A 26828-nucleotide genomic window follows, 5' to 3' on the forward strand; every position below is an offset into this window, starting at 1 on the left:
CAATAAGCAATGACAAAATACTCCTGACTCAATCAATTAACGTGACTTCTTGTGATTGGGCCAGCACAAAACCAGAACAGACAAGGCTCGGACAGTTAGTTAAATTGGTCTTTAGCCTTTTTCTAAAGATCAAAAGAGACTCTGCAGAACAAATGGAGTTTGGTAATGTTCCACCACCAGGGAACACAGAAGGAAAGAGTCTAGCTAGAGACTTAAGGCCTTTTTGAGCTGGCAACACCAGGTGCCATTCCTGGGCAGAGCGTAGAAGGGAGCATAAACCTGAATGAGGGAGTTCAGGTAGGTCGGAGCAGTTTTGGTGGCAATTTTGTAGGCAAGCATCAAGGACTTATTCTTGATGCGGCCAGCAACTTGGAGCCAGTGGAGGGGTATGAACAGCAGAGTGACGTGCTCATTTGGGCTGGTTAAAGACCAAGCGCGCTGCTGCATTCTGTATCATCAGCAAGGGTTTAAGCGAGCATGCTGGGAGCCCTGCCAGTAAGGACTCATAATAGTTGAGGCGTGATAGTACCAGCATGCTCAGACAGGTAGGGTCTGATCTTCCTGATGTTGTAGAGGGCAAATTGACATGACCGAGCAACAGAGGTTGCATGATGTTTAAAAGTTAGTTGGTCATCAATCATGACACCCAAGTTTCTGGCAGATTTTGTGGGAGTGAGCAGAGCTGAGTCAAGCTGAATACTGATCTGTTGTTGTATAGAGGAACTGGCAGGGATGACAAGGAGCTCAGTTTTTTACAGGTTAAGCTGAAGGTGTCGCTCCTTCATCTTCACCAAGATAAGGGCAAGACATGCCGATATCCATGGCGAGACAGTGAGGTCATCTGGCAGGAATGAAAGGAGGAGCTGGGTATCGTCAGCATATGAATGGTACGAAAAGCTATGTGAGCGGATGACTGCACCAAGTGCAGTGGTGTATACTGAAAACGGAGCCGAGCTCAGTGTGTGTCTGCAAAGGAGAATTTGGTGGTTAACCATGTCAAAGGCAGCCTATAGGTCAAGCAATAGCAGAACAGAGGATTGACCAGTAGCCCTAGCTGATCGTAGTGTTTCCACTACAGATAAGAGCGCAGCCTCCGTAGAGTGTCTGCATTTGAAACCGGATTGGCTGGGATCATGCAGGTTGTTATCAGAAAGGAATTACCCGTTGTCAGTGAGGAGTTGATCATGTGGGTGACAGCAGGGATAGGTGTGGGCAAGATGGCCTGCAGGATGTTGGGGGGTATAGGGTCCAGTGCACAGGTAGTGGGGTGAGAGTGGAGCAGAAGGTTGGAGACTTGCTCCTCTGTTACATGGGAAAATGTGGAGAGTGAGGCTCCATTGGCTGGTGTTATCCTACTGAGTTGGTCAGGCTCAGAGAACAGGTTGCTGATGGTCGAAAACTTATCAGTGAAGAAAGAAGTGAAGTGATCACCTGTGAGCAAATTGGGGGTGGAGGCCGTGGAGGGATGAGTAGTGAGTTAAAAGCAGAAAATAGTCTGATAGCCTCTCAGGTCAGAGGGATCTCTGGTCTCCATTCTCCATTCTCTCGGCTGCTCTGAGCACCACCTGTTGCTCTCTGATGACACCAGTGAGCCATGGACTGGTGGTGGTTTTATGAGCAAGTTTGGATGAGAGTGGGCATAGATTGTTTAAAGAGACGGATAGCGAAGAGCAGTGTGTCTGTTGCCTCATTCACAGGGAGTGAGGAGAAGACACTGTGAGGAGGGATGTTTGCCCAGACCTCACCAGAGAGTTGAGCCAGTGTGAGGGACCGAAAGATTCGTCTGAAGGAGACCATTTGCGGCAGAGTTTGAGGATGCTCTGGTAAGGACAGAGAAAATTCAATAAAGAAGTGGTCTGATACATGTAAGGGGGTGATACTTAGCTTAGCCGTGCAGCAGTTTCACATCGTAATTAAGTCGAGAATTTTGCCCACTTTGTCAGAATCTGAATCAGAATTCCTTTATTGAAATTGTTTTTGTTGCAGGTGCTCCATACAAGAATGAAATTAGAAAGGAAAGAAAAGAGAAAGAAAATATATATATAAAAAACTATACTGAGAATATATATATATCTAACAAAATATACAACAAAATATATATACCGTGTTTTCCGGACTATAAGTCGCACTTTTTTCATAGTTTGGCTGGTCCTGCGACTTATAGTCAGGTGAGGTCACAGTTTACGGATTACCGTCTACAGCTGCTTGAGGGCGCTCTAGGCTTGTGACAACTATATGGTGAACCTGTACCACTCCTGCACCACAAATTACCTGGGAAAAAAAGACAACTGAGAAGACTGAACACAAACAAAATGCCCCCAAAAAGAACATCCTATACTGCAGGTTACAAACTACAGGTAATATCTATGCAGCCGAAAACGGTAATCGTGCAGCAGAAAGAAAGTTTGGAGTGAGTGAGAAACTTGTGAGGGACTGGCGAAAAGCAGAGGTTTCTCTTACTGCAAAGGAAAAAACAAAGAAAGCTAATCTAATTGCGGGCTCAAAGAACAATGGCCAGAGCTGGAGAATCGAGTCAACAAATGGGTTGGGGGGGGGGCTTTTTTCTAGAGACCTTTTCCACTGTTATAAAAAATAGTGGCATAATTTGGTGGCTGTTATCCCGGTAATTTATTATTAATTTAATTTATTATTTATAATTTCTTATTAATTTTATCATTAGTATTTACAAATACAAGGTGTGGCATGTGAGCATGTTAATGGGTTGAAATACGTGTGTCTCACGCCCAATGCATGAGCACTGGATTTTCCTCTTCATGACGCATTTTTTCACTGATGCGACTTATACTCCGGAGCGACTTACAGTCCGGAAAATATGGTACTGAGAAAAAAATATATACAGAAGGATGAACAAAGGATGTGCAAAATTAAATTTGGAAATATGTATCAATATGGTATCAGGCAGTGAAAAGTCCAAGGGCCATTCAGAGGGAGGAGTTGTACAGGTTGAGGGCCACAGGCAGGAATGATTTCCTGTGGCGTTCAGTCTTGAGTTTTGGTGGGATGAGTCTCTCACTGAACGTACTCCTGCGCCTGGTCATCACATCATGAAGTGGGTGTGAGACATTGTCTAAGATAGTCCATAGCTTAGTCAGCATCCTCCTCTCTGACACCACCGTCACACTCAATCCCCACGTCACTGGCCCTGCGGATCAGTTTGTTGAGTTTGTTGGCATCCACCATCCTCAGCCTGCTGCCCCAGCATGCAACAGTGTAAAGCAGTGTTTCCTCTACATTCATTTAGGAGCGGCACACTGCCATTCCTAAATCCTAGCCGCCGCTTCTTCAAATTTCTTTCTTTTTTTTTATTGTCGCAAATACACCCCCGCCACCTGTCTCCACCTTCACAGCAGAGTCCAACGTTAGTTACTCGCGAGAGCGTGGCCTTGAAAGTGACATCACATCAAGCACTCAGGCACCAGGTCAGACAGTCAGGAGTGTCATCTTGGAAAATAGGGCAGCGACTTACTGGAGAAAAAGTAGATTTATTAGCTTTTGTTCGCAAAATACTGATGGCCAGCTGACGTTACATAACATATCGGTAGCTTAAGCTAATTGGGCCCGGTGAAAACTCAATGTTGCTCACGTGAGTAAACTAATTGATAGTATTAAGCTAATATCTGCACAACATGCCATGCATTTTCAGATGAGCTTGTTCAAATATTTCTCTAAGAAGAGAAAGACAGCTGATGAAGATGATGGTAGTCAGAAGTGATGTGTTGGTCGCGAACGAAACGGATCTTAGAGCCAGCTCTTTGAAGTGAACGATCGGAGCGGAGATGCTTTAGGGATTTTTTTTTCTTGACTTTTATTTTTTCGTTCAAGGCGCATGTGATTGGTCAAGTACATGATGTGTGGCACGCGCTTGCACACACACACACACACACATTCAGCCTTTAAAAAGCAATTTTCAACTGGCCATTCAATGAATAGGTTGTAAAAATAAAATCTGCAGTAAAGTGTCATTTGTTTACGCCGCCACGGCTCCCTGGAGAGCCTGCCCCTGCTGCTGAAAAAAATCCTAGAGGAAACACTGTAAAGACTCATAGAAAATCCTGAGCATAGTCCAGCAGATGTTGAAGGACCTCAGTCACCTCAGAAAACAGAGACAACTCTGGCCCTTCCTGTAGAGAGCATCAGTGTTCTTTGCCAAATCCAGTTTATTGTCAATATGTACCCCCAGGTACTTGTAATCCTACCTGATTGAGGTCAAATGAGGACAGCAGCGAAAGGAAGTCGACCGCATGGGGTTTGTTAAGATGAATATTCATGCCACCCATGACAATCAGTGGGGTGCCATCTTCAGGAATGGCTGAGTGTAGCACGTCCAGTTCAGCTATAAAGTTCCCCAGTAGCCCAGGTGGGCGATATACAACCAATATATGCAGCTTAGTGGCCGTAGTAACAATGATTGCATAATATTTGAAGGAGGAGCTGTTGCTTGGAGGAGTAAGCTTGGTGAATTTCAAAGCTTTAGGAAATGAGTGCACCATGCCACATGCACGTCCATCAGGATAACGTGTGTGGGAGAAAGTAGAGTAAGCTGAAAGCGCAGCTGGTGTGGCTGCGTTCTCTGGACGGATCCAGGATTCAGTAAGGGCTAGGACCTGAATTTGATGTAGCTTTACAAGTGCTTGGATAAATTTGGTTTTGGTTACAGCAGACTGGCAATTCCATAGGGCAAATGAAAAAGCAGAGAGAGTAGCTGAGGTTTTTCTGAGTGGGTAATGGTTCTCAGGATTGTGTCACCTTTTATGGCCAATGTGCTTTTTCGCATGTCCTGGAATTTATTAGTAGCACATGGTGTGTGTGCACAGAAAGGCAGCGGGAGTAGTGTAAGAGTAATGGTGGTTACCTGTGCCCCTTCTCAGTGGACTCACGCAAGTAGACTCACAGGTCTTTACCCAAAGGGTCTTCACACAAAAGGGTTGACGCATCAGCGCAGCCTGTGTGTTAAATATAGGAAGTGCCACAGCTGTGCCCCCTCACAGCGCGTCACCATGGCTGAACTCGGCCCTTCAGGATTTCGTCAGCTGGCGACAGATAGAGGCTGTGATCCGCGTCAGCTGACCCAACAACCGAAATTCAGAGAGTGAGAGCAAGTGCTCCATGACAACGATAACAACAATAACAACAAAGTCTGCTAACAGCCTAGCTCCTAGTGTGAGCCAGAAATAATGACAGAAACACTTACTGATCAACTGCCAACTCCTAACTAACAACTCCTAACAACAACTTGTTAGAGCCTGACTGACCATTTCTGGACCAGCTTCATCAAGTATTATCTAACTTGCTGCAAAGCTCTTTATTTTATTGAGATATACGCAGGTGCACTTAAGTTGTATTAACTTTCATTTTGTGAATTGAAACTGAAGCATAGCTCAGTGGTGAGCTCTGCATCCTCACAATAAGAGGATCCTAAGTTTAAATCCACTGACAGGCAGAATGGAGAAATACTGAAGGGGTGTTAGGTTGGACTATGTGTGAGCCTGATATCTGATGGAATCTTTGGATCCTGAAGATAGCCCAGTTAAAAATTACTTCTCTGTGACATAATGAAAAAAACAAAATGTTTTATGTGTTTTATGTGGGTGACATGTATTTCTTACCACAGGGGTTTCCATCTATATCATCAAGAAGATTGGCTCTGGAGTTGGCTGTGCCCAATCTGGAGAGGAGTTAAGTTAAGAACACCAAAACTCCAGCCTTGCAAGCCTGATCAGTGTCCTAATTGAGTCATGGAAGTGGACAATAAAATCACAGTTATGGATGCTGATACATGGCTGATGATCTGAGAAGCACCTCAACAATAATGATGTTGATGGTAGTATGGAAGAACTTTATGTTGGGTGTAAATGCATCAACTGAGGAAATTATTTTGTTTTCCTCCATATGGATTTCACTTGGTCCACCAGCAGTAAAGAAACAAACAGGACTAAGACAGAATAGTACAAATGCTAGGTCTCTGGTTGTTTTACTCATGGAGGACAAGAAGGTGACAGCTGAATCACTTGGTGTTAATGAAACAAAATGTTTGTTTTTTTTTGCTGAATGAAAGCACATCCACTTCCTAAATCACATAAGATCATGATACGCAAATAAGATTTGGCTATTTTAATACCTTAGGGAAAAAAGGTATATTTGCCAGATAATGTGACAAAGGTGAAGTAGGAATGAAGGATACGAATGGTGCCTCAGGAGCATCCTCTTTTTTGACTTTGCCTTCTTCGTCGTTTCTGAGAACGTTCTGGCAATTTCAAACAGTTTCTTTCTCGTTGCTGAAGGTGAGAAAACATTCGAAGTCATTAACTCCAGTACAGAATGACAATGCAGTTATTTGTGACACAGCAGTAGTATTGTAAATCAGGACACTTACACTTTCCCATGTGTTTGAGTCTGTCTCTGAATAGGGCGTCATCTGAGATGGCCTCCACTGAAGCAGCAGAGTACTGTTCTCCTGCACACAGACACGGCAACACTACCACAATGTACACTTATTTACTTGCACACATCAAATACATAACCTATAGAATCACAAGTATTTGTAGTATGAGGTCTGTAGCACAAATGCTTGAAACAGCCAACAAAAATAACAGCCAATACAGAGACAAATTCAGACCAGTATTAGGTAGAATTCAGTGTGCAAAGACACAAAAAACACTAAGGAGAGAAAGCTTGATGAGTGATATCTACCTGCTGTATTCTCCATGCCAGATGGATGACTGGACTTTGATTTCTTTGATTCATACTTCAACCGATCTAAAAACAGAGAGCAGATGTTTTGACTATTAGCGAGAGAAACCAAAATGTGATGAACTATGGTATAATGCCCAAATTTCAAAACCCACATCAATTCATCTTGGCTGGTGTCTGATGAGAGGGGGAAACCATTTTAGGCTTTCCATTGGTGCACCAGAACAGCCAAGGGAATGCTTATCACCAGCCTCATCATTTCTAGCTTGTCTCAGCAAAGCCTAAATTTCAGAAGGCTGAAAAGGTATTATTTCCATTGCTGACACAGGTACAGGTTAAGTGCAAAAGAAAAAAAAATCTGAATTGTTTGAGTCAGTTTTACTTTTGTCTCAGAATTGAGTTTTTAATGCAAGAAATTCATGTTTTCACACTAATTATATTCATATTTCTGAGAGTAAATGAATAATGTGATTAAAGAATTTAGTACTCGAAGAAGTCCATCCATTATGAAATGCCTGAAAAGCCTAGTAAAACAATGCAAGTGAGTGTCTTGATCATAAGCTGAGGGATGTAACAAATGGAGACATGTAATTATTTTTTCTCCAAGTAAAGAAAAGTAAAGAAATGTACAATAACAAAACAACAGCAACCCATAACTATTAACCCAGCTAAACGTAAAAAGAGCTTAAATATAAAAAGAGAAAAGTTGAATCTTTATCCTAAATCACATTTTAAACTAATGCAAGACCATATTTGGAAATGTATTTAAATTAGAAAATCAATGTCAATATCTTGTATGTAGACTGGAAAGTGGACAGGCTGGCTGGACTGTACCTAAAGCCCTCCAATCCACTAATGACTTGACCAACAACCCAAGGGGGTTCTTATGTCGTTTTGAAGACAATATTATAATTAGTATTGTTATTTATTTCTGTGAAGCATTTTTGAGCACCCTCAGTAAGAACAATGTATTATTATTATTATTATTATTATTATTATTATTATTATTATAGGACAGTTCTAACACCACTCCCAGTGACTCCATTCAGGTCCACCTCTCCCGGGGGCCTGGGCCTTTGCCTACTGTCAAAATGGACAATAGACTGTTGAAGATACTGATCTGCTGCAACCATGCTACTTCAAGGCCTCCACCACCATCCCCATCTCCAAAAAAACCAAGGACCACAGGACTTAATGACTACAGACCCATTGCCCTGACCTCTGTGGTAATGAAGTCATTTGAGCATTTTGTACTGTCGCACCTCAAAACCATCAGACCCACTCCTCGTCTCCCCTTAGTGCAAATACAGAGCCAACAGGTCTATACATGATACAGCCAACATAGCCCTCCACTTCTTCCTCCAACTCCTGGGTCCCATGGGAACCAATGCCAGGATCCTGTTTGTAGACTTTAGCTCCTCTTCGAACACCATCATGCTGCCTATGCTGCAAGACAAGCTCTCCCAGATAAATGTGCCTGACTCCACCTGCAGGTGGATCAATTCTTGCCTGAGAGGAGGTCGCCCGCAAATCTGGGGAAACACCATTAGGAGCAAAGCCTCATTGCCACAAGAACATCATCTTCCTATCTGCAGCAGGTCTCATCAGTAAGGCCTGGGACCCTCACTGACAGTCTTATTACCCCAATAGACACAGGGCACTAGCAGCTATTAAGAGTAGTTGTTAATACCAATAACAGAGATGTCGAACTACAATGAAAAGATTTTGCATAACAAACAACGGAGTACGACTATGGAACAGACTTAGTGAGGATTTAAAGCAATGTCCAGGCATCAAACAGTTTAAAAACAAATATAAGCAAATGGTCTTTACAAAATATAGGAAAGAGGGGAAATAATAATTATATATATATATATATATATATATATACATATGTGTGTGTGTGTGTGTGTGTGTGTGTGTGTGTGTGTATTTATTGTACTGTATATTGCTATACTGCTGTTGTGATATCTATATAAAACTTTATTTAAGAAATTATATGTAAATATCTATATATCTAACTATTTCTATATTTACTTGTTTTATATATATGTATATAGAGAAATGTATATGTATACCTTTTTTTTGCCCTGTTGCTATATCACTATTTTGATACTTATATAAAACTTTGTGTAAGAAATTATATATAGATATCTATATATCTGACTATGTATATATATGGATATTTATGGGGGGTTTTTTACGTATATGTCTATGTGGATATGGAGATATATATATGTATACCTTTTGCCTGTCCTTGCATTCTTGGCTACGTCTAGGCACAAAAAACTATAAATGAATGAAATTACTATTACTATTATAGCTACACCATTACTATTTTATTACTATTTACTATCCACTATTACTATGTTACTATATTGATATCTATATAAAACTTGGTTTAATAAATCATAATATGTAGATACCGACATATCTAACTATTTATATATTTAAATATGCATGTATGAATGTATAGAACGAATTCACTATGATAAAAATTATAATAATAACAAAATAGGGATGGGGTAGGATTAAATAAGTTTTTTACTTCTTCCTACTCCTTTTCGAGCATGCTGGACGTTTGTTCTTTTTGTTTTTATTTTTTTTGTTTTGTTTTCTTTATTTCTTTATCTATTGCCTTATTCATTATTATTATTGTTACTTTATTCATTGTTGTCTCATGCTTCATATCCATGACCATGCTCGAAATAAAAGACTTCATTCATTCATTCAAAAAAAAAAAAAAAAACTGCATTAATATGAGTTGAAGTGCTGGGGCCGCTGTGGAGCCACAAACCAAGATGGCAGCTTAGAGTGTGTGCTCCTCGCAACTCTGCTAAAAGTTTACAAAGTCCTAATCATTAACACTTCTAACTAGTTCTAAAAGATGTCTAAACAAACAACACTTAAAGACTGTCAGAGCAGCTCCAGATCCCATGGTTCTCAGAAACCTAAAACTACAAATACTGCGGTAGCCGATGATGCTAACGATGAAGCTAGCCCACGGACTGACTTTGCTGCGGTGCTAAGGGGGCTACAGTCACTCCATACAACTATCACCACCATTAACACCAAGATAAGTACTCTCGATGGCTTTGGGGCAAAACTCCACAACGTGGAGAGACTTATAGCCGAGATGAATGGTTCTGTCGATGCTGTGCAAAAGAGTTTTGTAAAAGAGTTCCAGTTCACGAAAATACCAAAGTCTGCACCGCCACGCCCCATTGGCGAAGCGGACCTGACTTTGCGCCGCGCCGGTGGTTGAATCGAAAATAGAGCCCATGCTGTTTATTTTTACAGTTCAAGCCCAGAGGGCCCGAACCCTAATGTGTTGTGCTGGTTTCAATGTGCTCTACAAAAAAGCCTCTTGGTCCAGAAGTGTCCAGAGTAATGTAGATAAAAGGGATTTTGAGTGTATTAGTTCCAAAATGGGTATACAGCATTGTGGGACTGAGATACACATTTTGATTATAAAAGAGCAAGAATGGCTGAAAAAAATAGCCACCAAAAAACTTAGGGCTTAGCAGGAAAATGGCCATAACCTGTTCATGAACTGCCTGATCATCATAAATCTGGGTACATATCTTCACACCATGATTGGGAATACGTCTACTTCTTGCTCTCCAACAGAGCAGATGCATCTTCTGCTTGCTCCCTGCTTTGCTTAGAGTGTTTTGCTGAATCAAGATGGCGGCACATGCACAATAAGAGGCTCAGCATCTCACCAGAATTTGTGATACTGATACTGATATGTTACTGATTTTGAGCCTGTCCACTTATTACTATTATTAGATTTGCAAACACTTCCTGCAGCAGCCAACAACTTTTGGACTGAAGATTCTGATGCACAGTGTATTCAACAAACTTCAACTACCCCAAGAGATGGCCAGGACAGTGAGACAGACCGACGGAAGTGACTGTCTGCGACATCAAGATTGTAAACAATTTTTTGGTCAAAATCTTTATGGAGAAATGGAAACTCCCACTCTCTGCTATTGACCTGGAAAGGGTGCACTGCATGGGGCCAGTTAGAGATAATCAGAAACATCCACGGGCAATCATCTTCAAGCTGCACCATTTCCAGAAGAAACAGCAAATTCTCAACGCCTGTCGGACGAGCCCAGAAGACTGTGACCTCAGGGTGGTTCCTGATCTATCGGTACAACTCCAGACGAGGCGATCCGGGTTCTGGCCGCTGAGAAAACAACTGCATGAGCTGGGGCTTAAAACTTACTTTCAGTTTCAGATGCTCTGAATAGAACTGAGACTTTGAGTAGCAGCATTTAACCCGGAATCAAATATATTGTTAAATTCAACATCCACAATAGCAACATGACATGACGGTGTGAATGACAGATCAGGGGACACAGAGGAATCTAATGGGGTTACATGGACTAACGCACACACAGACTTCCAGAATTACATGACACCAGAAAGATGAGGAAAGGAGGGGTGGGGTGGGATGAAGTGAGGGCTTGGAGTTTATGTTGATGCTTATTTAAGTTATTTTAGCCTATCTATTTAGTCTAGTTACTTAGAAGTTACTTACTCCTTCCCCATCTTTTCCTTCTCTCTCTTTTTCGTTCTTTTTTCTTTTTATCCCCCTACACTGTTTTACTTGTCTTTCCTCCCTTCCTTATATATATTTTTTTCTTTTTTCATTTTCTTCAGTCCTCATTTTCTTCTCCATTTTCTTCTTTCTTTTATTTATTTATTTGAACCTTTCATTAATGTGTATAGTAATAATGAAAATAAGGACTGAAGAGAATGGGTTCTGTTTGGGTTAAATCTCCCTTTTTTTTTGTTTTTCTTTTTTTTTGTAGTTTTTTGTTGGTATATCGAAAATAATGTCTGAGTAATGATAGGTCTATTTAGCTTAGGATGAAGAAGAAGTGGGCTGTCTAGTTAACTTGCCCATCCTCCACTCTCTTTTTTTTTTTTTTCCGGTTTGGCTTATGTGTATGTGGGTTGTGGGAAGGAGGGTGATGGGGGTACAAGTACAAGGATACTCATGAGGGTGAATGGGTCACAAGGAAGACGTATATGTGTTGCCAGTAAACCACGGTTAATTTGACATATGGTAAAATAAATGAATCTAAAAATTATAAGCCTGAGCCTGAAGGAACTACAAGTCTGAGTTCCATTGTGAATTTATTGAAGGGAATGGGTTGGGGGGTGAGTGATCTGCATAGGGAGGGGGCGGGGGGTAAGACTTCAGTAGCCGGATATCTTTCCTTCATCTGCGACAGTCATGACTAGTTTATCTATTTTTTCTTGGAATGTGCAAGGATTAAAATGGGGGGACCAAAAGAGCAGCTTGTTTAAATTTCATTTATAAGAATTCTGCGGATGTGGCACTTATTCAAGAGTCGCACCTTACCAATAAGTCAGTAAAGAGTTTTAGCAACTCCAACTATGAAGTTCTAGCCTCTTCGTAAAAGCAATAATCTCAAATATGAAAATTGTTTTTGTTAGTGCCTATGCCCCAGCCAATTATGATAAAAAAAATTCTACTTAGAGCTGTCCAACCTACTAACAAATATACCTGATTACTACTTAGTACTGGGTGCAGATATGAATACTATTATAGACTCTAAGTTTGACAAATCTAATTATTCAGTGGGCAGTGCCCAGCTATCCTGCTCAAAGGCACTACAGCAGTGCATGTCAGACCTTAATTTGGTGGATGTATGGCGATTCTATAATCCAGGATCTAAAAAATACACCTTTTTCTCCCACAGACATAAATCATACTCCAGAATAGATTCCATTTTTGTATCTAACACATTAATCCCTGTATTACAACAAGCTGACATCATTGTGGCTTTGCTATAAGATCATCATGCAGTTAATGTTAAACTTTCATTTCCAACCAATAAGAAAAAAGCGCCCCGCTGGAGATTCAATACTACTCTACTCTTAAATAATGATTTTTGTACCCAATTTAAATCAAAGTTACAGGAATTTATTGCACATAATTTGGATTCAGTGGAAGATTTTAGATATGTTTGGGAAGCTATTAAAGGTTTTATAAAAGATAATGTCACATCATTTGCTTCAGCATTAAATCGTGCCCGCCGATTAAAAACTGCTGAGTTAGAGATGCATCTGTTAACACTGGAACAAGAGCAACAAAAGTCATTCTGTGCTATCCGGATAAATCAGCTTGCACAGGTAAAAAATGAACTCAATGCACTCCTCAGAACAGATGCAGAGTTTCTCATCCAAAAGTCCAGAGAACATCACTATTTCAGTGGTTGCAGGCCGTCACGAGTTAGCGATGCGTCTCCGCACTAATGAGCGACGGGAATGCATTTCAGCAATACAAGCTGCAGAAGGCAAGATATGCTCTACTCCACAGGAAATTCATACAGTTTTCTTGGACTTCTATAAAAAACTTTATACCACTGAAAGCTCATGCAGCACAGAGGAGTGCAGTAAATTCTTTAGTCACCTCAATTTGGAAAGATTGTCTACTTTAGAAGCAGATGACAGGAGACGACATATCTTTAAAAGAGCTATCTATACCAGCTATTCTCTCTATTATTCAGGACTTAAGCTCATTCTCAGGTTACAAGATTAACTATGGAAAATCTGAGGCTATGCCATTAGGCTCTACTGATCTGGCTTCATTCACTAACTCCCCCTTTAAATTGTCCCCTACAGGCTTCACCTACCTTGGGATAAAAGTCTCACCAGATCTGATTGAGCTGTGGAAGCTTAATTTCTCTCCTATAGTAGCTAAAATAAAGAGGGACTTAGACAGATGGCATGACCTCCCGTTATCCTCTATGGGGCGCATTAGTTTAATTAAAATGAATATATTGCCTAGGTTATTATATCCCCTACAAATGTTACCCTTATGGATCTCCAAAAAGGTTGCTTTTGATATAGAGAGGGCATTCTCTAAATTCATATGGCATGGCAAAAGACCCAGACAGAAAATTAAAATATTACAGTTACCCTCAGATGAAGGTGGCCTTGGCCTACCAAATTATAACTGGGCATGCCACGCTCGCTTCTTGTGGGAGTGGCTGCATGCTCATCTGGACTCCAAGCCCTGTCTAGACTCATGGTCCTCTCTGTCCTCCTCGCTATGGAGCTTGGTCATGGGTGATAAGAAAAAGCTGCACCGGGACATCAAGAGTAATCCAATTGTATACAACACAATTAGAGTGTGGGAGAAGATCTGTAAACACCTAGGCAGAGGGGGTTATGCCTTGTTTCTGACCCCTCTTACAAGAAATCAGGATTTTCCCCCCGGGTCTCCATATTAGTATTTTTGACAGGTGGCACGATAATGGGGCACATGTGATTGGAGACTTATATGACAATTTGATGTTAATGACTTTCCAACAACTGCAGTTCAAATTCAGCATCCCTAAAGAACATCACTTTGGCTATCCCCTCCTGGTCTGGTCATGTACAATGAGGTTGAGAGGTTCCTTATTTCACGAAAAGGTGTCACCGGTTTTATTTCTTGCTTCTATGCACTACTGTACTCTCTTAATACAGGCAATATCACAAGCGTTGCACGGAAGTGGGAAAGAGATTTTGACACAGAATATATTGAGGATGACTGGCAGGAGGCCGTTAAAGTTTTTAAATCCACCTTTACATGCAAGAGATTGAGAAACACAGTACAAGATACTACACCGTCTACACCTAACTCCATACAGATTAAATAAGATGGACCGTCAGATTTCTCCTATATGTATTAAGTGTCTCAGGGAGTCTGGAACGTATTATCATTATTTCTGGCAATGCAAATTGATCAGAAGATTTTGATCAATTTGCATTGCCATGACTCAGTGCAGTCATGAGGGGTAATGAAAGGTCCTTTGATGAGATGTGGGCTCCTCTGCTTAACTACCTACCTGATGCTTTGACTCAGTTAGTGATGAGGGGTCAGTTCTCATTACAGTGGTCAAATTCACCTGAGACAAATGCACAAGTGCCTTCAATTTGAAACTTGCACACTGCAAAACCTTGTTGTTGTTGTTTTGTCTGTTTGTTTATTTTGTTTTGTTTTGTTTGCCTGAAGTATTATTGCCCACTGTGTGGGAAGCTGATGTAACTGTGATTGAACTGATGAGTGTTATGTGCATACTGTACGTGGAGCGGTGTATACGGTGGGGGCCCTGTGTACGATGTGGGGGATGTATGTGGGACTGATGGCTTGAAGACTCACCTTTTAGGGTCAAATGGATGGCAGTATCCTGTTTTATCATGTTTATTTCTGTCTGTCTTTGATCACTTTCTGTACCTCAGATGATGGCAGATTGTATTTTATGTCATATGCATATGTTGAAAATCAATAAAATTTGTTAAAAAAAAAAAAATAAATAAAAGGCTGAGTTAAGGGGAGGGGTTGCAGATCACTCATCAGGGAGGAATGTGTTTTGTTTTTTTTTTCCATTTTTGTCTGGCTGTTTATCAACTGGTACTTGCGTACTTGTGTTTGCTGTTGATATTTTTAGTGCTTTGTGTTTTTTGTTTGTTTGTTTATTTACTTTTCCATGTTTTTCTTGAATACAGGCTACAGTCTTTGTCATATACGATTATGCTGTAATTATCTGCCTGCTTTTCTTTTGCTGGTTGTTTTTTTCTTCTTTTTTTTCTCGTTTTTTTTTTTGTTTTGTTTTGTTTTATGTATAAAATGGTCTTTATTTGTGTTAAATATGTGAATATGGAAAAGGAATAAAAAAATTGTTAACAAAAAAAAAAGAGATTGTAAACAAAGGAGAGGGAAAGCACAGAGGTCTATGGACTAACTGGCTATCGCTACCCGGTATCTTCCTTGCCAATGTTCAGTCCTTGGCGAACAAAATGGACGCGCTGCAACTTTGGAGCACTTCAGAGAGAATGTTTATGGACTGCAACGTCATGATTTTCTCTGAAATGTGGCTTAACAACAGCATCCCAGACAATGTGAAAGAGCTGCCGGGACGCCACGAGTGGACAGAACAGCACAGCACTCCGGTAAGACCAGGGGCAGAGGAATGCGTATTTACGTGAACAAAAATTGGTGTACAGACTCCGTCATCACCGGAAGCCACTGCTCTCCTAATCTGGAATATCTGACGATAAAGTGCAGGCCTTTCTATCTGCCTAAGGAGTTTACATCCGCTGTGATAAGTGGATCTTATATCCCCTCAGATGCTAATGCTAAACTAGCAATGAAAGAACTGCATGCTGCTATCCACAAACAACAAACTACACACCCTGATGGAGCCTTTATTGTGGCTGGGGACTTCAACCACTCTAACCTGAGGACTGCTCTCCCCAAATTTAACAAGAATGTCTTCTGCCCCACCAGAGGACACAAAACCCTTGACTACGTTTATACAAACATTCTCGAGCCCACCAGCACCTGGGACAGTCTGATCACCTCTCACTGTTCCTGCTCCCCAAGCACACACCACTCATCAGACGTGTGAAGCCGTCAGTGAGGACTGCTAAAGTATGACCAGAAGAAGTGGGTACCACATCCAACACCAGTTCCAACACACAGACTAGAGTATGTTCTCAGGATCCATAGACATGGACTCATATGGCTCCTCCGTTCTGGATTACATCAACACATGTTGACAACGTCACCACCCACAAACAGATAAGAACTTTCAACAACCAGAAGCCTTGGATGAACAGTAAGGTGCGCCTCCGACTAAAGGTGACACTGCACGTGCTTGGCGTCCAGGCTGGAGTAAAGGTCCACTACAGGCTCGAATGCTCCCAGGTGACAGAAGAGGAGCAGCAGCAGCAGCTTGAACTGGGCGTTGGAGGGACTGTGAGACAGACCCTCCTGCAGGACGCCCAAACCCTGCCACACCATGTTCTCATCGCCTGCAGGACACAGAGACACGTTTAGAGACGGCACCGCTGAAGCGCAGACGCACCCGGAATAAGACAGAAAAACTCACCTGTCTCCGTCCACAAGTCGACGTACACGTGAGCCGCCATGAGGCAGTACATGTCAGAGAACTGCAGCTCCGTCTTCAGAGCGTTCATCCCTGTTAGACACACAGATCGACAGGCCGAGGCAGAAAGTGATCAGAACCAAAGCAGTCTGCTACAGTCGGCCTTAATGACATCCGCCCTGTCGCACTGACCCCAATCATCACCAAGTGCTCCGAGATGCTGGTCTTGGCCCACCTCAAATGTTGTCTTCGGTCTACGGAGGATCCCATCTCCACCCTGACGCAGGGTGGAGGGTGGACGCAGGTTGGGCTCAGGCCATATTATTTGCCATTGGCCCCTGTGTTTTGGACCTGATAAATTCATCTTTGATGACTGGCTGTGTTCCAGCTGCCTTAAAACATGCTGTGATCCAGCTCCTCATCAAAAAAACCTAACCTGGACCAAACAGTTTTATCAAACTTTGGGCCCATCTCCAAGCTTCCTTTTCTTTCTAAGGTCTTGGAGAAGGTGGTATACGAACAACTGCAGTCTTTTATTGACCCTAATGGCATCTCAGAGAAGTTCCAGTCTGGGTTCAAGGCACGCCATAGTACAGAAACTGCACTTTTAAGAATTTTAAATGACCTTCTTTTGACAGTTGACTCTGGTAACTCTGCTGTTCTGGTCCTTTTAGATCTGTCGGCTGCCTTTGACACAGTGAATCATAATATTCTTCTGTCACGTTTAAATACCTGTGTGGGCATTAGGGGCACTGTTTTGAAGTGGTTTCAGTCCTACCTCTCAGACAGGAGCTTTTCTGTCCAGCTGGGCCAGTATTCTTCAGCCACTTCCCCCCAGCCACTTAAAGTTTTACCAATTGTTTTTAAATGTGTAAATGTTTTGGCACCACCTTATTTATCAGAGCTTGTACAGCTGCACACCACTGCTAGGGTGCTTAGCTCGTCAAACCAGCTGCTCCTGGCAGTACCTAGGTCCAGGCTCTCCACTCATGGAGGCAGAGCCTTCTCAGTGGCAGCCCCTAAGCTGAGGAATAGCCTACCTCTCCATGTTAGAGCTGCACAGTCCATTGAGCACTTTAAAACACTCCTAAAAACATATCTTTTCTCCTTGGCGTTCACTCCCAGCTAGGCGAGCAATCTTGGCCATCTCTATCTCTCTCGTTTTACTCTCTTTTTTACTTTCTTCTATTCTAAATTTGTTTTAGATTGACTTCTTATTATACCTTGTATTGTTTTACTTATTATAGTGTTTATGATGTATTGTGATTCTTTTACTGTACAGCACTTTGGTCGACTGAGGTCATTTTTTAAATGTGCTTTATAAATAAATCGTGACTTGACTTGAAATAACAAGCCATGGATGACAAAGGACATCAAAGACAGGGAAGGGAACTGAAGGTGAAAATCAAGGAGGCTAAGGAGAAATACAGGAGGAAGCTGGAGTGGAAACTCCAGCAGAACAACTTGATAGAGGTCTGGAGTGGTATGAGGACCATCACTGGCCTCAGGGTGAACAGCGGAGGAGTTGAAGGCAGCGTTGACAGGGCCAATGAACTGAATCTGTTTTTTTAATAGATCTGACACTTCAGGCCTGGCCCCCTCTGACTCCTCCGCTGTCTGTCCTGGACGACCATCATTAACCACTCCCCACTCCCCCCCTTCATGTCCTTCTCGTCCTCCTCGTCCTCCTCCTCCTTCTCACACCCCCCCCATCCTCCTTTGTGAGCCCTCTTCACACCACCTCAAACTGGGGCTCCACAGGGGACTGTTCCCTCTCCCTTCCTCTTCACCCTATACACCACGGATTTCAACTATTGCACAGAGATCTGCCACCTTCAGAAGTTTTCTGATGATTCTGCAATACTTGGATGGATCAGCAAGGGCTATGAGAATGAGTACAGGGCTGCTGTGGACAACTTTGTCACATGGTGTGAGCAGAACCATCTGCAACTAAATGTGGCAAAGACTAAGGAAATGGTAGTGGACCTGAGGAGAACCAAGGCACCGGTGACTCCTGTTTCCATCCAGGGGGTCAGTGTGGACATTGTGGAGGATTACAAATACCTGGGGGTATATATTGACAATAAACTGGACTGGGCAAAGAACACTGATGCTCTCTAAAGGAAGGACCAGAGTTGTCTCTATTTTCTGAGGCGACTGAGGTCCTTCAACATCTGCCGGACTATGCTCAGGATTTTCTATGAGTCTGTGGTGGCAAGTGCTATTCTCTATGCTGTTGCGTGCTGGGGTAGCAGGCTGAGGATGGCAGACGCCAACAGACTCAACAAACTGATCCGCAAGACCAGTGACGTTGTGGGGATGGAATGTGACTCTCTGACGGTGTCAGAGAGAAGAGTGCTGACTAAGCTACGGACTATCTTGGACAACGTCTCACACCCACATCATGATGTACTGGCCAGTCACAGGAGTACGTTCAGTGAGAGACTCATCCCACCAAAACTCAGGACTGAACGCTACAGGAAATCATTCCTGCCTGTGGCCATCAACCTATACAACTCCTCCCTCTGAATGGCCCTTGGACTTTTCACTTATGCTGTTAGATATTTGACCAGTTGAACTTTGCACATCCTGTTGTATATACTGTTGTTTTCCAAATTCAACTTGCACATCCTTTTGTATATACTGTTTATTTTTTCCTCAGTATATATTGTTTTATATTCTGTTCTATATTTTGTGGCATATTTTGTTTTATATATATATTCTCAATATAAATATTTTGTTTTTTATAGTTGCTTTTTATATATATGGTTCTTTCTCTTTTCTTTCTTTTTTGTAATTTTATTCTAATTCTATCCTTGTAAGGAGCACTGCAACAAAGACAATTTCCCCTCAGGGATAAATAAAGGATTTCTGATTCTGAAGTTCCCAGATGACACCACAGTGATAGGCCTGATTAACAACAATGACAAGTCAGCCTACCTACAGGGATGAGGTTCAGCAGCTGGCGAGGTGGTGTGCTGACAACAACCTGACCCTCAACACCAAGAAGACCATGGAGCTCATGATGGACTACAGGAAAACTAAAGGCTGCAGTCACACCCCCATTCACATCGACGGGGCTGAGGTTTAACGTGTCTCCAGCTCCAAGTTCCTGGGTATCCACATCTCCAAGGACCTCTCCTGGACCCTCAACTCCCCCACCTGGATAAAGAAGGCTCAAGAGTGCCTCTACTGTCTGAGGAGACTGAAGAAAGTTAACCTGGCTCGTCAAATCCTAGTTAACTTCTACTGCTGAACTATCGAGAGCATCCTGGCCAACTGCATCTCACTATGGTACGGCAGCTGCACAGCCTCCGAGCAGAAGGTCCTGCAACAGGTGGTGAAAAACGCCCAATAGGTCACTGGTGCTCATCTAACTGCCATCAAGGACCTCCAGCGCAAGCGATGTCAAAGAAGGGCATGCAGTATCAGAAGTGACAGCTCCCACCCCAACCATGGACTGTTTGCCCTCTTCCCATCTAGTAGGAGGTTCAGGAGCCTCCGATCCCACACCAGCAGGCACAGGAACAGTTTCTTCCCCAGAGCTGCTGACCCTGCTGAACTCTGCCCCCCTGCAAGTTTTGGAAACTGGATCCTGGGTACTTATACATGACAGGGGCTTAAATTAATGAAAGATATAGAAGGCTACCATCCTGTTTTTTTCACTTTCATTATTTCTCTACCATGCAAGAATGACCTCCAAACAGGACAAGCCTTTTTGCCATGTCTGTGAGTGGAAACCTGGGATCAGGACAGAGAGAGAACATGGCAAAGTCTGTGGGCTACATAGACTGAGTGATTGAAAGAATTGAAAAGTGGACTGAAACACTGCATCAAATACATGAGAAAGAGCGATCCAATGACTCTGTAGCAGCCTCTATATATCTTGCTGAAAATGGGTAGATTTTCTATATGTGGGATTACTTCAGTTCTGGAGCATCCTGTCACAGATTTGGCTGACACACTGCTCTGGATGTGTCCTAATGCCACTGGATCAGCTGTGGCATTAGGGCACAAGGTTCCCAAACTAGGATTCTCTAACGATGTATCTTACTGGCACAGCACTGGTGCGAGACTGAGAGCATCCATTTATTAAGAGGGCTCGAATGCTCTCCCCACCTCTTGAACACTCACTACAAAACATGTATGACCCACTAATACTGGATGACAAAATGTGTGGGAAAACTATGTTGAGGCCAGGGAAACTGATCACACCACGATCATTAAGGCTGGCTGAAACCAAAGAAATAGCCCCAAGACCACTGCGAGGCTCAGGGCCAGGAGAAATATTGCTAAATTCCCATCTGATAAGCCAAGTGCTAGAAATAATACTGATCAACCCACACCTCAGAAGCTTGACACCATTTAATTGGTGTGACACCAATTGGTTAAACTGGGGGTTGGCAACCCGCAGCTCTAGAGCCACATGCGACTCTTTAGTGTCACCCTAGTGGCTCCCTGGAGCTTTTTCAAAAATGTATGAAAATGGAAAAAGATGGGGGGAAAAAATATATTTTTTGTTTTAATATGGTTTCTGTAGGAGGACAAACATGAAACAAACATTCTTAACGTTTTCCAATGCTGTAAAAATGTGTAGAATAAATATTAAATTTCAACATTTCTATCAACGAAGATTTGCGTCATAGCCTGCGACACATGTTTCTTTCAGCTCGGCATGGTGCCAGGCAGGTGGCTGTTGCATACAAACCGGTGTGTGTGTGATGGGCCATGGATCCCAAAAGGAAAAAGAGAAAGATAGCTAAGGGGAACAGAGGATTTAACAGTTCTTGGACCAAATCATTTGCTTTCATTGCCAATGCGAGGGATTGCCTGCATGTTTGCTTTGTAATGAGAAGTTGTCAAATAACAAAAAGAGTATTTCCATTTCCAGGGAAGGCATGCTACATTTGCAGCTGAGTACCCAGTTGGGAGCGAGAGAAAAAGTGCGATTGCATTACTTCTGGAGAAATTTGAGGAGCACAAAATTTGATTAAAGAAGTGGATTGCATCTCCAAACTCCACTACTGCTGCTAGTTTTGTTGCAACCCGGGAGATAATAAAGCGTGGAAAACCGTTCACAGATGGTGACTACATGAAGGATTCATTCATTAAAATATCAGAGCACCTATTTTCAGACTTCAAAAACAAAAGCGAGATAATACAGAAAATTAAAGACATGCCTCTCTCCGCAAAGACAGTGAAGGAAAGGGCCAATAAAATGGCAGGCAACATCACCAATCAGCAAATCAAGGACATTAATTCAGCTCCAGCATACTCAATTGCCTGTGATGAGTCCTGTGATGTGATCAATACTGAACAGACAGTGCTGTTATGCAGGTATGTGAACTTTGATGGGCCGCAAGAAGAAATGATCGAATTAATACCACTGAAAGGCCAAATACGGGGGGAGGACATATGTGAGGCTGTGCTGAAGTGTTTAAATGACAATGGAATATACACCAACCTCCTGATTTCAGTGGCTACAGATGGGGCACTCAGTATGAGAGGATCTCAAAAGGGGTTTGTGACTTTACTACAGAAAGCGTTGGATCGAAATCTGCTTGCATTTCACTGTATCTTGCACCAAGAAGCACTGTGTGCACAAACATTCCCACCAGAGTGTATGGAGGTGATGAATCGTGTCATCGAGATGGTGAACAAGATAATTGCAAAAGCATTAAACCACCGTCAGTTCCGTGCATTGCTAAATGAAGTTGACAGCAAATATTCTGATCTCCTGCTACACAACAAAGTCTGATGGCTGTCCAGGGGTGAGTTTTTGCATCGCTTTGTTGCTTGTTTAGAACACGTGAAAACATTCCTGAAAAGCAAAGACCTGAACTACCCGCAACTGGAAGATACAGAGTGGCTGGAAAAACTACACTTTATGGTGGATATGACAAGTCACCTAAACAAGCTGAATAAAAGTCTCCAGGGGAGGGGAAACACTGCACTGCAAATGCTGGAAGCTGTTTTGTCATTTGAGCGCAAGCTGACTGTATTCGCCAGAGAGGTACAGCGAGGCACGCTCTTTCACTTCCCCTCCCTGAGAGAGTTCAAAGAAGCCCATCACGATCAAACACTCAATGGTGATTATTTACAAGGTGCGATCGTTGATATGAAAACTGCATTTGGGAGCAGATTTAGCGAGTTCCGAAAGGAAAAAATGACACTATCTTTCTCTGTCACACCCCTGGAGATTGACCCATCCTTGTTGAACACATTCCCAGGAGTAAATCAAGCTCAAGCTGACCTTGAAATGGAAATGGCCGACATAGCTGACAAAGATTTATGGATGTCCAAGTTCAAAAGTCTGACAGCCGAGCTTGAAGACGTCACTCGCCAGAAAGCCCAGCTTGCCCAAAGTCACAAATAGAGCGAAACTGAAAGCCTCCCAACACCCGAGAAACTTGTGTTTGAAACATGGAATGCTCTTCCTGATAGTTACAGGAATATGAAGAAATATGCATTTGGAGTATTATCCATCTTTGGATCAACATACCTGTGCGAGCAGATATTCTCAAACATGAACTACATCAAATCCAAATACCGCACATGCCTCACAGATGAGAGCTTGCAGTTCTGCGTGAAGATTAAAGTTACATCTTACATGCCGATGTTGAGAATCTGTCCAGTGATGTCCGAAAACAGAAGTCACATTAAATGAGTAAGAACACAATCCTGACATAGGCACATATTTAGTAACAAAGTGGCTGTTTTTATAAAGTGATTTCTGATTTTTGTCAATATATATTTGGAATGACGCATAGGGATATTATTGTGTTTTGTTGCTCAGGTCCGAGGATGGCGGCGTTGTATTGTGCGTATCAAAAAAGAAGAGGATGCTGCTGCATTTTACCCTTGCACTGACTTACTTGGCATTTGCTGAAAACTAAAGAGAAGAGGATAATGCACAGAAATTGAACTTAAACTGTATTATTTTAATTTTATTTACCTTTTCAAAAGGCTGCTGTTTTATTTTTTAAGCAGGCTGCATTTTAATTGCCTGCTGTGTTTTACTGCACTCTGTCTGTTGCCCAGATAAGGGGGAAAAGAGAAGAGAATTCTATTGTATTATTGAGGATTGAAGAAGACTGCATTTTATTTCCATTTGAATTCTCAAAATAAAAATGAAATAAAAAATCTGATTTCTTTATTGTATTTCTATAATTTCATCAATGCAACAAAACATAATACATTAATATTGTAATGGAAGTTAAACTTAAAGCACCATCGTACAGCAGAGTAGTCACGTGGTGCATCATTCTCTCCGGGATGCGCTGCAGGGAAAATAAACATTTAATCATAAATGCTCATTATGTAGCCTACTTAGTCATTTTGATAGTAGGCTAATATAGCTAATATGGACACTTACAGCAAGTGTTGCCTTCATTATAAGGCTTATATCTCCTTTAAAAGAGCCTTAATGTCAGGATTAATCCAGGGTTTGTTGTTGGAGTGACACCGTACAGTTCTGGTGGGTACAGTGGTCTCCACACAAAAGTTAATGTAGTCCATGATGCTGTCTGTCAAACTGTCGATGTCCTCCTCATGAGAGTCGTTGAATATATCCCACACGGTTGTCTCGAAGCAGTCCTTCAGAGCCTCTTCAGCCTCCTCAGACCACCTCTTCACTCTGCAGGACACAGCTGGTTGCCTGTTAACAAGGGGCTTGTAGACGGGCACGAGATGAACCAGGTTGTGATCAGCTCTTCCCAGAGGAGGGAGGGGTGATGATTCGTGTGCCTCCTTGGTCTTGGCATAGAATAAGTCCAGTGTTTTATTGTCTCTGGTGGCACGTGACATACTGGATGAATTTTGGCAGAGTGGAGGACAGAGAGGCATGATTAAAATCCCCAGAGATCAGTAAGAGGGCCTGTGGTTTCTGAGTCTGCAGCCTGCTGATCACGGAGTTCATGACGTCACAGGCTGCTTCGATGTTAGCAGAGGGAGGAATATACACAGCCACCACTATGGCGTGCGAGAACTCCCGTGGCAGATAATATGGCCTCAGTGTCCGGGCAGCAGTGCTGCTCTTTGATAGTGATGTGCCTGGAGTTACACCATCTATCGTTCACAAACACTGCCAGCCCTCCTCCTTTCCTCCTACCGCTCTTCTCTGTCCGGTCCGCCCGTATGAGTGAAAAACCATCCAGCGCTACAGTCGTGTCTGTGTGCTGTGTTCCCAGCCAAGTCTCTGTGAACAGGTGAACAGTAGCAAACTGCACCGTCGGTAATCCTGTTCATGTCAGGTCAGCGCTGCCAGCTCATCCATCTTGTTGGGGAGAGATCTTACGTTCCCCATGATGATGGACGGGAGAGTCGGTCTGTAAGCTCTCCTCCTGTCGCGATGTTTAATCCCTGCGCGGCACCCCCGCATCCTCCTCCTTATCTCACGGGGGACATCAGGTCGCTCCTCTGGCTGCACAGCTGTGTTACGCAGGGCCAGCAGCTGATCCCTACTGTAAACAATGGGAGCCATTGTCTCTCACGGACCCACAGACGCAGCGAAAGTTGCACGGGTTGTAAAAGTGGTCTCAAAGTAGTGCCAGAGTTGCCGTATTTACCGTCTCTGATGCGCCAGATATTTACAAACACATTGAACTAAAAGAATAAAAAAGACACACAAGAAAAACAGAAAGATAAGAAAAACTCCTAAGAGTCTAGCGAGCTGCTGTGAAAGGCTGCCGCTCGTACGGCGCCGGAAGTCTTTCTTAAGATACTGCTAATTTATCCAAATTCTCTCAACTACTCGTTTAATCCCTTTACGTTCGTGTCCCTATTATCCCCTTACAACTACTTCTCACTATCGCCAAACTTGTTTTACCATTGCGTTGCCATAAGTTTCTTTTGTGTTATGTCATATCACTATCTTCTGTCGTACCATTCATGATACATTACTCATTACCCATAATAGTGTTTAATAAATGAGATTCTGATTTAAGTCCTGGTTAGACGGTGTCCTTTTGAGCTGAATATATACGATCCCTGGATCCAGAGTTTACACTTCAGATTATCAGACTGGTTTACCATTAGTTCTTTCGTTAGTATTTTATCAGCATTATAGCAGTTAATTTCTGCAGTCCTTCTTAGCTGAGAAAGGTGGTGCCCCGTCATTTTATCAACAAATGCAACATCAAATTAAGTTAGTTCCCCTACAGCAAGAAAGGATTAGTTTTCTAGTTCTCTAGTTTTAAGATTATTACAGAGAATAGTGGAAACTCGAGAATATTATCCTCCACCATTGGCTAGCTGCTCAACACTGCCCCCATCTGTCCACAGTTCTGTAAATCATATTATGAAGACCTTGCATCATTCTTCAGTAACAAAGTAGCCTCAATTAGAGCCAGCACTGCTGCTGATGCAAACACAGATGACTTCAACAAACCCTGTCAAATAGATGTAATGATGTAACCAATATTGTTAGTCCAAAAAAAAAGAAGAAAAGAAACCCAACCTAGATAGTACTACACTCAACAACTATAGGCTGATATCCCACCTTCCATTCATCATTAAGATACTGGAAAAAATAGCTTCAGTGAAAATGAATTCCTTTCCTAAAGAAAAATAATCAGTGATCTCAGAAGAAATTCAGATAAACACAGGGTCATAATTTTTGTCCTCTTAGACTGAAGTGCAGCGTTTGACACAGCTGACCATGATATCTTCATCAATTGCTTGAACAGTTGGTTGGGCTCTCGGACTGTGTGTTAAACTGCATTAAAACATACATGAAAAGGAAGAAAGTTTTACATCAGTCTTCAAGATCACGTGTCTGAGAAACATGACATCCCAATGGGGGTTACACAAAGGAGCTCCCTTGGCCCATTACTATTCTAACTAGACATGCTGCACTTGACATCATTAGACAGTAAGGGCAGCTGTAGCTCAGGGGGTAGAGCGGCCGTCGATCCCTGTCCACAAGCAGTCCACATGTTGAAGTATCCTTGGGAAAGATACTGAACCCCAAAACTGCCCCCAATGCTGTGCCATTGGTGTTTGAATTCATATGTACGTCACTTTGGATAAAAGCATCTGCCAAATGACTCTAATTATAATTGTAGACAGTGCCATAGTTATGCAGATGACACACAACTGTACATCTCTTCCAAACTAAATGATGCTGCAGCTAAAGATTCCATCCATGCTGCAGCTAGATATTCCATTACTAACTGTCTTTTGGCAAATCTGGGGAAA

General features: G+C 42.4%; 1 protein-coding gene across 6 annotated transcripts in view; it reads right to left on the bottom strand.

Moving 5' to 3' along the window:
* Positions 1 to 26828, bottom strand: part of cuedc1b (CUE domain containing 1b) — a 71899-nt gene that overhangs the window by 32056 nt on the left and 13015 nt on the right. For 2 of the 6 annotated variants that reach the window (XM_070970177.1, XM_070970176.1), the window contains exons 5-8: positions 6712 to 6777; positions 6395 to 6475; positions 6203 to 6296; positions 5628 to 5686 (exon numbers count right to left, since the gene is read on the bottom strand). In XM_070970177.1, coding sequence (XP_070826278.1) covers positions 5628 to 5686; positions 6203 to 6296; positions 6395 to 6475; positions 6712 to 6777 — 300 coding nt within the window. Of the gene's footprint in view, positions 1 to 1001; positions 1303 to 5627; positions 5687 to 6202; positions 6297 to 6394; positions 6476 to 6711; positions 6778 to 26828 lie in introns of those variants that run through there. The other 4 variants (XM_070970174.1, XM_070970172.1, XM_070970173.1 and 1 more) reach the window with 4 other exon arrangements.

This window comes from Chaetodon trifascialis, chromosome 9 (assembly GCF_039877785.1).
Source record: "Chaetodon trifascialis isolate fChaTrf1 chromosome 9, fChaTrf1.hap1, whole genome shotgun sequence".
Classification (NCBI taxonomy): domain Eukaryota; kingdom Metazoa; phylum Chordata; class Actinopteri; order Chaetodontiformes; family Chaetodontidae; genus Chaetodon; species Chaetodon trifascialis.